The sequence below is a fragment of the Falco cherrug genome, chromosome Z (assembly GCF_023634085.1).
Source record: "Falco cherrug isolate bFalChe1 chromosome Z, bFalChe1.pri, whole genome shotgun sequence".
NCBI classification, from domain to species: Eukaryota; Metazoa; Chordata; class Aves; order Falconiformes; family Falconidae; genus Falco; species Falco cherrug.
Window position 1 is genome coordinate 13,054,439 of NC_073720.1, and position 13,859 is coordinate 13,068,297.

At 46.6% G+C, this 13,859-nt stretch overlaps 1 protein-coding gene across 1 annotated transcript; it reads left to right on the forward strand.

Moving 5' to 3' along the window:
- Positions 1-7,525: 7,525 nt before the first annotated feature.
- On the forward strand, positions 7,526-8,913 carry RXFP3 (relaxin family peptide receptor 3). Its single transcript, XM_005432909.4, has one exon. It carries the CDS (start codon positions 7,526-7,528, stop codon positions 8,861-8,863), a length of 1,338 nt encoding a protein of 445 aa, XP_005432966.1. The 3' UTR covers positions 8,864-8,913.
- The last annotated feature ends 4,946 nt before the right edge of the window (positions 8,914-13,859 follow it).

Genomic DNA, 13,859 nt, shown 5'->3' on the forward strand with positions numbered 1-13,859 from the left:
AGGGCCGTCCCGCTGGAGGCGGCCTCCCCTCCCCGGCCCCACGCCGCGTGTCTCCGCCGCGCGGCCGCGGCCAGGAGCCCGCCGGGGCCCGGAGCCCGTCGCGGCCTCGCAGCCCCGCGCCCGCCCGGACAGCGGTTCCCCCGCGGCGGGTCGCCACGGCGCTCGAAGCACGCAGGTGTTGGCCGCGCTGACACACGGCGGGGGCCTCGCCCCGCCTGAGGCGCCCGGAGCCCCGCGGTCCCTCGGCGCCCGGCCGGCCCGGGCACCTCATCGTGTACGCGGGTGCCACGCACCCCCGCCGAGGCCGCTGCCGCCCCGAGGCCCAGGTACGGCCCGCCGGGGCCCGGGGCACTTGCTGCCGTGCCGGCCTGTCCCGGGGACCCGGGCCCGGTCGCTCGTCCCCTTCGATAGCCCTCTGCTTGGAACTGGCTCTGCCGTGGGTGTCTCGGACAGTTTCACAGCGATCTCTGCGTGACCACACTCATTCCTCTGCTCAGACTTTCCCAAAGGCTGTCACAGCTCGGCCGCCCTAACTGTGAGATCTGTGAACCTCAAATCCCTGAGAACCAAAATGCAAGAAAGAGTTAAAACTCCAAGGATTTCTAAATCAGATAGAAATGTGGCTTCTCCCAGGCTTTAGGCAGGATAACTCTGAAAACAGAGCATATTTATAAAGGAGTGATATTTGATTTATGAGTCATAATGTGCTCTCATCTAGCTAATGGAAGGACACAAGCCATGCAAAAGAGGATAATTTTCTGTAATATTTGATATCCAACATCACTTGCCAAGAGATTTGTTTGTGGCAAGTTATTTATTTTAATTCATATGCATATATTCTGCATACAAATGAGGTTATCTCGACAAGTTTCCTGGTGTGCTTGCCATTAGGATTCTTTGAACAGTCTAGTCACACAGTGGGCACTGGACTGTTGTGTGGCATTGGCTATGGTAGCCTGCTTAACTCTTCACCGGTACATCCCTAAAATTAATTTAAAGCTGTGTGACCTGAAACTGATGTCATATCTGTAATACTTAACGTTTTAAAAATACTTGACAGCTGTTGCACAGAACAAGCTACACAATTTGCTGTGAATATTTTAAAATAATTAAATTGGAAAATAAGGCAGTGTCTACAGAGAATGGAATAAAAACAAAAAGGACTATAAAATGAGTAAAGCCAGCTAGGAGCGTTGGAAAGAAGGGGTGAAAGTTCAAGGGATGGGTGTATGTATACAAAGTACTGGTTTAACAAACTTCTTGAGGGCAATCGGAAAAACAGCCCTTCTGTGAGAGGCATTTAACTATTTGCTTGAATTTCCAGTCATCTTCTGGGGTACATGCTCACTGTGTCTGATGTGAGGCAACTAGTATTTCATATAGCATTCCATCTTGGTTTCTTCCTCAGCAGGAAAAGTTAATTCCCTTTGCCTATAATACTCTCCAAGCATGAGATGCTTTTCCGTCTGTCTTTCCCTGAGACTTTCTCATCCTGGACTAACTCTTTCAGCCTGTTACTTCTGCCTGTTTTCTTCCCTGCCATACCTTTTCCAGACAGCACCACCTGAGAGAAAGAAAATCAGGAAATGATGGACAAGTAAAAGCTTTAGGAACTCAAGAGGGTTTGTGGGAATGTGAGTGTTTTGTTTTGATTATTTATTTTTTTTTTAATGACAAAAAAATTGTAGATGCAAAAGTCATACAGAATGGAGAAAGAGAACTGTGGGAATCTAATCCAAAACATCTATAACTCCCTGGGCTTTGTGCCAGTGTGTACATACACAGAAGAAATGATTCACTGGGTGTAGTGTCAGAAAACACCCTGGGGGACAGTAGCATTCCTGCTTAAGGGATGCTGTGGCTGTAGCTGACACAGTCACATACGGATAAAATTGAAGCCATGGCACAAGTAGAAAGCACTTTTCCCGCTGTGAGGACATACTGAGGCCAGCTATTTAAGTGAACAGAATTTATGGCACTGTGTCTTCCCAGCACAGTTCTGATTTAGAAAAGCATATGTGGGCTATTAAAATAAGATACCTGTATACATTAAACTATTCAGTCATTCACAAAGAATTGTAAAAATCTAATGATAAGCAATTAATTAGTGGTTTCCTGTTCCAAAGAGGCATAACCTGAGGTTTCGTAGCCTTTTGTGAATGTAAGGGCATATTTTTTGATAACTCGACCTCAATTACAAAAAGAAAAAGAATACAACACCACACCAGCTGTGTTCTTTTGGCAACAAAGGTATTGCAGTACAGTAACTGCAGCTCAACACAGAAAAGCCTGTACATTTATTGAAAGGAGGTCAGAAAAAACCAGTCAAGCCTGGGCTGACAATCCACGCACAATCAATATCTCAATTCTTTTACATTTAAGTAGACTTCCAAGACAGCACTAAAAGTACTGAGTGTATAGGAATTTATGTGCTTGTGTAAATCTGTATAGAGACAGAAAACCAGAGGTTATGAGCAGTGAGGAACTGCAACACAAATTACGTGATTTGACACTGAGGAGTTGCTTCAAAATGAAGCCCAGCTGAAGGCAGTCAGGAAATCTTGCTTTACTTGGAATGAGATTCTGCTGCCCAAAGTTTAAAGATCTAAAAGGCTTCTAATACAAGCTTGCTTGCCTGCTCCTCCAGTAAGCAGGGAAAGAGGATATAATGCATCCTTTTCTGTCACATGCAAGGGAAAACACTGTCCAGACCTGACTATCTATTAACTATACAGGCAGCTTCACGATTTGCTTGGACTAGAAATCTTGAGAAGATGAATCACATGCACGTGATGTTGTGGGCAGTGTTAAAGGTACTGAATATTACCAGAGAAATTAGTTGGAAGAGAATGACTCTGAATCCCAAAGACCGTGGAGTTTGCTGGGTAAATATTGTGCATCCGTTGATTTTTATTTTTTTTTTCTGTGATAGATTTAGATGGAAGTTTGTGAGTACATTACTTTTTTTTTTTTTTTTTAACTTACTCCATTTTTCTCATTTAGAGATGCAGCCTCTTAACACAACTAACTATTGGTAATTGAATCAGAGACACTGTTGGATCTCTCAACACCCATTTCAATTACAGTCTTTAAAGATTTTGGAATTTCCTAAGTTAGTCATGCAAAAACACATTTGCTGACATTCCACTATGGTATGTCTGGGGGCAGATTCAAGTAAGTGAAGCAAACTCTAAAATAGCCAGCGATTCTATCACATGAAATTTTTTGGGATGCTGACTTTCAGATTCCTGATGGATGTTCCAACATGAATTGTTATTTGTAAGTGGTGAGCTAATTCATGGAAATTTTAATTCCATGCTTGGACTATGTGAATTTTAAAGCTCATTTGGTCTTACTATCATATTAACAGTTTTGAAGCATGTTTCTAGAACAGCAGGTCACTTTGAAACTAACTTTTTAGGAAAATTAGTGCCAGGAAAATATGCTCTCGGTGATCTACCTAGAAAGCAAATGAGGAAAGGATGTGAATAGGATTAATTTTTTTGAAATAAAATTTATATTTGAATTCAAATAATAACTTCCAGAGAATGTGTCTGTCGTTCATGAAACATACCTATCATGGTGTGACCATTGTATTATGTAACTGAATATGTTGATTATGTTATCTAACTGAGATTTTGTAATGAAAAACCTGATTGCATTTCCTTCTACAACCTTAAGAAAAGAATTGCCATTAAAATCTTCCCATGGTGGATAAACACCAAGTCATACCAAACCCTCACGCTCAGGGTAGAGGAAGTAGAGCTGTAAAGGACAGTTCAAAATGTAACTGTTAACATTTATGGTCTGAGTTTAGTCAAAAGCATGAGACTGTAGCTCTGAGCTCAGAAAAACCCAAGGGGAGACCTTATGGGTTCCAGAAATTAGAACTGAGAAAATAAACAATTATGAAATGTCCCTTTTCTCCTATTTCCCTTTCCTTCTGCTCCAAAAGTATGTTTTATGGCAAAGAAAATGCCATAACAACAGTTATTTATAAAATAGAATTCTATGGCAAGAATGCAACATTTGAAAATAGTATAAAGCCCATTTCAGTAGCACACATTAATAACTTTTTAAATGAAATCTGTTCAAGAGCTATTACTACCTGTTGCTTCAGTGTGTCAAATAGCAGAAGATAAAAAAATTCTTTGGTGCTACGAAAGTGCCCCAAGGAATAGTCCCATGTTTCTGTATTTAAAATAGGAATACATTCAATATTTCAAAGATCTGCTTTAAGCTGCAAAAATTACTTTCGTACTGAAAATAGAAGCCCATCTCCCTTGCCAAAACATTTCTGAACAGCATCAGTCACTGGTTCAGTCACTATTGTAACTGTAATCAATCTTTCGTTTGTGTATGAGGTCTGTAAAGGAAGTGAAAAATTATGAGGATCCTTTGGGGTAAATTGTAGGAAAATTATCATTTTCAGCAAGTCTTTATCTGACATATTTATCTGAAACATTTTTAATGGCTATTTGAGAAATGGCTGCAGGGACACTTACCTCTGATACAATATAGTTGAAATCGATCGGCAGTTTCTGTTGGTGGTCTGAACTGGTGCAAGCCTTTTGAAGTTTACTGTACAGATTGGTGCTCTCTGAAGGCAAACTAGCAACCTTAGCCCCATTAATTACTTTAGCATAGTACTATATAAACTCCAAAAAGCCTCTTACAAAATTCTACAGGATCCGTTTGAGTTTTCCAAAGTAAACAGATCAGCCATTATTTCCCTGTTATCACCAGAATACATCCTGAAAGCCTATGCCCCACAAGTTTATTACAGTTTTCAAAAGATTGAGTCAGTAACACCAATTGCACTTTGATAAAGAGAAGGCTCCAGACAGTCACTTATTAAGCATGAGCCTTTGGCAGCACTGTTGGAATAAATAAGGAACAAATAGAAGACCGTATTTTCCAGAATAATAACCTTTATGTAATGTATCTAATGAATTCTGCAAAACTTTTTGAAAATAGCTGATGACTTTTGTAACATTTTTCCAGCTATGGTAATGTTCTGATGGTGTGATGAATAAATTATTCCTGGAATATTTCTTTTATTATTCATGTAGGTGTAGAAAGTTCCCTTACCTGCCTCTAAAACATCTTCTCTGAGATGAAGAATGATGAAAGAAAAGGACAAACCACCCAAGGCTGAAAAGGAATTGGTCTGGTGGTCAGGAGTTCAAAATCCTCTACCAGTCTTCCCATGAGGTATTTCAGTTCACAGTCTGTTGCTTTCTCTGGGTGGCTAACAAAAAAAGTAATATATCTTCAGACATGATTTCCCTCCCCCTCCCCTCTCTGAATATTTATTACTGTACAGCTGCTGCAGCATATCAGCAAGATGTGCCAAACAGGGAAACAGTTAAATGGTAGAAGAAATTATTTCGTGCAAGGCACAGTTTCTGCAATTTTTCCAGTGAAATACTTAAAGATGGGTGTGAAGGTCGCAATGTGATCAGTATGAGGTAGAATTCAATCTGGAAAAAATCCACTTTGCACTGTCAGTCCTGCTAATGATTTACCAAATGAACATATCCTCTCTGCATGGCCTAATTACAGGTGATTTTTTTCCCTTTGAGCTGGTAGTGGGAGGCCTAAATAGAGGGGGAAAGCTGAACAAGAACTTACTTATTTCCAGTATTTTAGTAATCTTCATTTTGAATGCTGAAGGCTGGGGGGCACTTCACCTCTGGTACTGTTTGCAGAACCTCCCCAGTGGCGTGGCTCTGATTAGAACTCAGCATTTTCACCTTGCCTGTTTGTAGTGTTGTTGCACTACTGGTGTTGAAGGACCCTGGCTTTCTCTCCCGTCTGCACTGTTCTGCAGTCGGCTGTGCAACACTAATGGGGCTGATGGGGTTGGTAGGTTTCACTGCAGGAATTGTTTACTTTTGAATGAGAGAATTTGAGAAACTGTTGCCCTTAGTGCCCTCCTGTTGAAACTGCCACCTGAATGCAACCCTAGTCCATGATTAAGAGGGGTATGGAAGCCTAGAAAAAAAGATCTGTAATTTGGATAAAGTGGGGAAGAAATGTCAGGAATCTGTTTTTTAAGGCCTGCTGCAGTCAGCCTTTCGAACGCCCGTTATTTCAATTTTTTTTGTTTTGCTCTACCGCCAATTTATTTAGTATTTGGGTTTGGGGTTTTTTTTAACTATTATTTATTTTATTTTATTTTAGGTTTTTTTTAGTATTGTATTTAGTAGCAAGCAATCTGGAGGCTAAGCCTTCCCAGAGCATAGCATTGCTAATGCCAGTAAGTTGTACCCTCATATGCAATACAAACAATGTATAAAACTTCCTAATTACTGTTACTCCCCTTTAGCACTGCCATGATCTGACACTTTACAGGGTCGCTGTAGATATAAAGTAAAGCAGCAAGCAGCCTGCTGGCAGCAGTGTTTCTGTGTGTGTGAGAGAGAGACACACACACAATGTCTTTGCAGGAATCTCAATAAGGTAAATCCGTTTAAAGACAGTGGAAAGCTAATTTACTTGTTAAACCTCTCCTTAACCTCCCCCAAATGGTCGATTCACAGTGTTTCATTTAGCTCTATTTAGAATCTGTTTAGTTTTCAAAATGCGCGCTGATTTTGATTTATTTAAAAGCAGAATGGGAGAAGAAGGAAAGCCTCGGTTCCTATTTCCACCGGTAGTTTTCTGTTTTCTGCTACTGACCTGCCGGGAAAGAGTTTCGGGCGAGGCGCAAGGCCGGGCCGGTGCCGGGCGCCGCCGCTTCCCGGCGCGCCGGGGCCCCCTGCGGGCGGGCGGGCGGGCGGCTGCCGGGACCCCGCGGCCGCCCCTCCGTCCCCCGGGGAAGCGGCTTCGGTCCTGCCCGCTGCTCCCTTCGCCCAGGCGCTGCGTGCTACCGGCAGCCGGGCTTGACAGCCCCCTTGTCCGCGCCGTTCGTGTGGAAACCGAGGGCAGCCACACATCTTCCGACGGGAGAGGTGCTGCCGGCCCCTGTCCTGAACGCGGTCATTCTGGGGACCGAGGAGCACGTCCAGGGCTGGCGCCGAGGGTCCTCAGGCGGGGCAGCGCGGGGTGGTTCGGGCTCGGCCGGCAGCTGAGCACGGGTGCGATGCCCCCAGCGCGGAGGCAGCGGCGGCGGGGGAGGATTTTCTTTAGGAGCCGACCCGCTGGGCGGGCTGCGTGGGAGGCAGCGTCTCCCCGGCTCGGGCACCGGCCAACCGCAGCCCACGGAAGCGCTGCCGGGGGGGCCCGCACGCACAGCGCCCAGCCGCCCGGGGAGGAGGGGGGCGGGGGGCACGGGGGGCGGGGGGCCCGGGGGGGCGGGGTCGCGGCCGGCCGCGCTCAGCACCCGGGAGAGCTCCGCCGCTGCACCGCGCATGCCCCGGCCCCCGGCGCGGATATAACCGCGGTGCCGGCGCCGGCCGGGCGGGCTCGTCGAGCCGGAGAGACGCCGTCCGCGTCCCGCCGCCGCTCCGGTAGCCCGCCCGCCGCCGGCTCGGGGTCTGCAGAAATCCCCCCGCGGACCCGTCGCCCTCCCTAGCATGGGATGGGCGAGCCCTGCGAGCGCGGTGCCTGCTCGCCGGCCGCCGGCATGAAGGAAGGAGCGGACTGGGAGTCCTGGGGCGCGCCGCTGGCTTTCCTGGAGGGCGCCCAGATGGGCAACAGAAGCAACACGTCCTTCTTGCAGTTCTTCAAGAATATCAACCTGGAGAGAGCCGATGGGATGCAGGGGGACAGTTCTGATGTGGTGCGGATTGTCATCTCGCTGGTGTACTCCGTGGTGTGTGCCCTGGGGCTGGTGGGCAATCTGCTGGTGCTCTACCTGATGAAAAGCAAACAAGGCTGGAGAAAGTCCTCCATCAACCTCTTTGTGACCAGCCTGGCAGTGACCGACTTCCAGTTTGTGCTGACCTTGCCCTTCTGGGCAGTGGAGAATGCGCTAGACTTCAACTGGCTCTTCGGCAAGGCAATGTGTAAGATCGTCTCGTATGTGACAGCCATGAATATGTATGCTAGTGTTTTCTTCCTCACTGCCATGAGTGTGGCTCGATACCGCTCTGTGGCTTCAGCCCTGAAGAATCAGCGGCGAGGTGACCCGCTGGGTGGGTGCTGCTCTGCAAAGTGGTTTTGTGCACTCATCTGGCTGTCAGCTATCCTGGCTTCCCTGCCCCATGCTATTTTTTCCACCACTGCCACTGTCTTTGATGATGTGCTCTGCCTTGTCAAGTTCCCTGAGGGCCGAGGCAACAATGCCCAGTTCTGGCTGGGTCTGTACCACATCCAGAAGGTGCTGCTGGGCTTTGTGGTGCCACTGGCCATCATCAGCCTCTGCTACTTGCTCCTGGTGCGCTTCATCAGTGACAAGCATGTTGGCAGCACCTGCAGTGGCCCCAGCACCAAGCGCCGCTCCAAAGTGACTAAGTCAGTGTTCATTGTGGTGCTGTCTTTCTTCTTGTGCTGGCTGCCTAACCAAGCGCTCACAGTGTGGGGCATCCTCATCAAACTCAACGTAGTGCACTTCAGTACTGAGTACTTCCTCTCCCAAGTGTACCTCTTCCCCATCAGCGTGTGCCTCGCGCACTCCAACAGCTGCCTCAATCCCATCCTCTACTGCCTCATGCGCAGGGAGTTTCGCAAGGCACTGAAGAGCCTCCTCTGGCGGATGACCTCACCTTCCCTCACCACCATGCGCCCCTTCACTGACACCACCAAGCCCGAGCAGGAGGAGCAGGCCCTGCATGATCTGGTGCCTGTACGCCCCATCACTGCTTCTTCCCCTGCTGCATCTGTCCAGCCAGAGGTGGCCTACTACCCCCCTGGGGTGGTGGTGTACAGCAGCCACTACGATCTGCTGCCTGCTGGCTCCATGGAGCAGCGCTGCTGAGATAGACAGGGAGCTCAGGGGTGGGGGGTACGGGGGGTAGGACTTTGGGGTCTGTGCAAGATGTGGCCCTGGAATATTGAATGTCTGGTATGGTCAAGGGGAGGAGGGATGGGTAAAGCAGGGCTTCTCTTTGAGAGATGCTCTTTTGGAGTTGTGTCTGCTCTTGGAAGCTGTTTGATGAAAGTTGTTGAAAATGTCCCCCAAACTGGAGAACAGGAGTAGGAGGAGGCAGTGGTGGATTTGGGATAGCTCTAGGAGATTATTTTTAGTGCTTGTGCCTGTTCTGGGGAACAGGAACTGGGGAAGGTGATGGGATTCCAGCTGGGGAGGATGCAGTCCATATTAGGCACTATAGGGAGGAGAGGGGCTGGGTGGGGTGGAGTGAGGCTGGGAGGCTTCAGCTGTGTCCCCCCGGTGTGGAAGTGCAAGCAGCAGGGGTTCAGCAGCCCTCCCACCCTGTGTGTGTGTTTGTGGCAGGGGGAGGGAGCTAGGCTGCTTTCTCGCTGCTGCACGGCATTGTAAATGATGCCATCCTGGTTGTGGTTGCTGCTCCCTGGACTCCAGAGAGGGCACAGGGATCAGGCAGCCTACATCATGCCTGCCCCGATGGAAACATGCAGGGGACACCCAGGACAAGCCAAGGCTCCTTGTTCAGGCTTGGCCCCTTTCCCCTCTCTTAGGGACCTAGGAAAGAGAGGGGACAAGGAGCACCATGCTCCCCTATGGATCTGTGCAGGATCTGCTTTTCCAGCTACCACCCCCTCATCCCCCCCCACACCCCCCCCCCCCACCCCATCCCCTCCCCTGCTGCTGGGGTATAGAGCAACCCAGACAGCCAAGCAGAAACCCAAGGACAGGACTTGCAGCTTCATGAAGAGGTGTTGCTTTGTCTGGTTTTGGAGGGAAGGGTGTGAGCCCCATGACGTTGTGTTCCCTAACGTCTCTCCAGGCTGTGGCAGGGGGTGGGGAGTGGGGGGAGAATCCCACAGCCCCAGATGCATGTGTGACAAGGCAGGCATCTCTCCCAAGGCACTGAGGCTGCAGGCTTTGCTCTTGGTGTGCTTCAAACTATCGTATTTCCGTTCAGGAAATCAACACAACCATAAATAAAGGAAGGGAAAAAGAAACAAATCATAGCCACTTCGTGTTACTTGCTCTGGGATGCTTCTGGGTTCAGCTAAAACCAAGCACAAAGGTTTTTGTTCTGTTAAGGGTCTGCACTGATACTTGCCAGTATTTCAATTAACTCCAATTTAATTCCTCTGGTGTGAGCAGCCCTAGAGCCTGCAGTTCAGTGCTCTCGCACCCTGGAGAAAGGCAGAGACAATCCCTGTCCCAGCCTGTGTTCCAAAGAAACACCTAAGAAATAATTTGAGGTTGATCTGACATGAACTTCTAAGTGCATGAAAAAAAGTAAAAATTTAAGCTGTGGATATTTTTATGGTAAGGTTATCTATATACTTTTTAAAATATAGATATTTTAATTATAAGGAAAAAATATTTTAAAATGGAAAGGTCAAAATATTTCTTTTAAAAGGTGGAAAACCACAACAGTTCTGGTTTTGCTGTAAAAACACAAGTTCATTAATCCCCGATACTGCATTTGAGATGAATATATAAATACAATAATCAAAACCCCTCTCCATTTCCAGCCCCTTCCCCTGCAGTATAACTCCAACATCTGCCTGACTCTGCTAAAAAAGCATTTATGCAGAGTGTTGTTTGTCACCTCTGTATACTGATGTGGACCAAACTTGGTGGTTTTGTCCAGAGAATATTGCAGTACCATTAGTGGCAATTATGCTTTGCAGACTCTGTTAGATTTAATGTACATGTCAGTAACTCCTGTTGTAAAGTTTGGGTTTGGTCTGGAGGCAGCTGGTTCTGCTATTTGCAAGGAGAAGCTGTTCTGCTTTTTTCAAGGCGGAGGAGACTTCTACTACAGCCTTGGGTGCTTGTTGACTGGGAAGATACTGACTTGCAAGATGCCTGCAGAAGAACAGCAGGAGTGAGCTGGCAGCTGATAGACATACTTACACAGATGCAAAGACTGAAGAAATCGGATATACCCACAGAGGAACTTGAGCATCTAAGAACTATACAACTGCCTCTCTAACTTCCTAAATACTGACTTGGCTGCCAGTTGAAGTCTGTAGGTACTTAAATTTTTCTTCTAGTAAAAATTTTTGTACCTAGAAGTCTGTTCCTGAGCACGCCTACGTCTGCTTAAGTCTGTAACATTTATCTTAGCACTTCATGGGGATCTCTCTACTGGGTCTGGCTGCAGTGTGTATCCTAAGCAAGGGAGGCAGCTCTGCATCCCAACACAGAACAACCTGTGCCAGACCACACTAAAGTAGAGGCTGTAAAATTAACTCCTTCCATCCCTCCCTTTGCATTTATCTCTAGATATGCTTCTCCTGTCCCACTTTCAATGCATGTGTAGATGATGGTCCTTCCTCTTCCCTTCTGAAACAGTAAATAAGTGGACAGAGCTTTTGCCCACAGCCTAGGAGACTCAGCTTCCCCCCTTCCACATCCCTGGGGAATGACTGAATCTCTGGGCTACCCTGTGAATGTGCTCCAATCCTCTGGCTTGAAACAATTCTCTTTTGCATGAGTTGCTCACCATTGCAAGATCACAAAGGAAAAGTAAGCGCTTGAACACTACTTTGCAGCATAGTGGTTGGGATGTGAGCCCTCAAGAAGTGTCAAGATTTTTTTTCCTTATAAATTCAGAAGAGAAATTTGATCCAGGTCTGGATTCTAGGTCTCACCTTTTCAAGAGCAATGATTAACTTGCTCCCAGGTCCTGGTTCAATTAAAGTTTCAGTATGCTGTGCAAAGAGCCTGAGAGCTTACTAGACCTGTAAAATCTAGCAGCCTAGTGTTAATCAAAACATTTGCAAGAAATGAATTTGAGTCTCGCTTGTTTTAGGGGAAAACCCCAATGCCTGTGCTGGTGGATGAAAAAACCTACACTGATGCATGAGAAAAGGATGCCATGAACACTTAACTCCAGAGTACAGAAGGATCTAACCTTGTCTCTATAGGCCGGGAGAAAGTACCTTAATTAAGAACAGGGCATGAATCTTTAAGTCAGATTCTCTTCTTAATGTTTGTTTTTGAACAGCATGGTTTCTTGCATGGCTTGCTGGAATTTTAATCCCCATCCTGATGCTTAAGTGTTCTTATGAATTACAAAAAAATGCTATCCAGGTGTCTGAAGTGTAACTATGAATTTCAGTAGATAGCAAACTGCATAAAAGACATCCTCTGAAGTGCTCAGCATGACAAAACCCATGTGCTTTTGTGGATGTCCATGCAGACATAATTTTATGCCAGCAAAACAACACAGTAAAATAGATTATGTTCAGAACAATGCATAGTTATCTCAGGATGCTAGCAAGTTACCATGCTCAGAGGAAGCTCCAGGTATCTGATTGCTAAAGAAATAGAAACCTTATATTTGGCAAATCAGCCAAATAGGAAAGTACCTTGGGTGTGTAGAGACTGGACTATGGACTTAGAGGGCAGCTCTCTTAAGCCACTCATCTGGCTGTGCCGGGGGAAGGCACGGGAGCAGTGCGGTGCTGCGGGTGGCTTCTGCTGTTGCTGCTGCAAGGCAGGGCACTATAAGTTCATCAGAACCCCCCTCTGAAGAAAACAAAATCCCAGATGCTAAGAAAGCAGTTAAGAAGAAGCAGAGAGAAGAGAGAGAGAGAGTGAGAGTGTGCCCTGGGTGAGGAGAGATGAGAAGAAAGCAGCAGAGGCACTGCCATGAAGAGTATGTTGGTATGTGACGATAAAAGACCTTGTTGCAGCCAGCTAGTTTGGAGAGTGTGTGACACTCATCCACCACGTGTAGGTCATGAATCCACTGTTCAAAAGAGGCAGAACCCATCCACAACTGGCCAGATGTTGGTTTATGCCAGACCGGCAGTTTGGGCTGTGCACGGTGTGCGTTCAGCATGGCCAAAGAGCACTGCCAGCTGTACGTGTGCAGAGAGACGGTTTGCTTCATGTGTGCTGTGAATCTGAGCTATCAGTGCACAAAATCTGGGCTCTGTGTTGCATGGGCAGGGGCATCATCAGCCTGGGCATTGCAAGGAAGGGGCAGTTGCTCTGAGTGTACACAGCATCAGGTGTATGGCCTGAGCAGAGGGTCGTTCCAGCTCTGGCTTTGAGACTACGCATTAACAGCAAATCCTACTGGGTATCCAGGGTTTTCCTAAGTCATCAGTACAACGTGCTTCAAATCCACTCCTGTTTCTTTTAAATATTCATGCATTCGGTTGTAACAGTCACCTTCTCATGGACTAAAATAAACACAGATGAAGGAATCAAAATAGTATTTAGAGAGTTCTTCAAGAGATTTTTGTGATGGGTCTCCTCTTTTCACAGGTTCCTGGTGGGGTGGTGGTAAAGAGGTGCACACAGTTAGTCACACAGTTAAAGGGATCCAAAGGTGCAGGCTGACATCTAGTGACAAACTGAAAGAACCTTTAAAGCCCAGATATTCTCTGGCTTTGATTGCCTAAGAACTTTTAAATATTTCAGCCTCACCAAATAACTAATCAAGTTCTTAATGTGAAAACAGCCTCCAATTGCATTTTCAGGTTTCCCTTTGAAATGCCTCTTCAGTAGAAATATTGCTTTAGCAGTAAAAAAAACCAGCCAGCCCCCTTCATTCCTGTTTGCGGCTGTCTGCTTTATAACTTGATTATTCAATTGAGTGCCTGTGCAGAAGGTCTGATCTAATTAGTATCCCTGAGCTAGAGCAGGCATAGGTATGGCTGCAGTACACCTCAAGGATTTTAGATTGAGAGCGTGGATCTTCAGTTTCTAGTGAGGGTTATTTCTCTCCTGCTTCAAAAGAGAATTCTGATGAATCCATTCAGAGGAAGGTACTGAAAATCCTTTTTATAATCATTAAGAAGTTATAAGAATCTCCTCTGGGTGTATTCTCAAAATCAGTCAGTGCAGCAGCAGTTGA

Bases quoted from the DNA above. Each gene is read 5' to 3' on its own strand.
- RXFP3 (XM_005432909.4), top strand. From the start codon at position 7,526: ATGGGCGAGCCCTGCGAGCGCGGTGCCTGCTCGCCGGCCGCCGGCATG.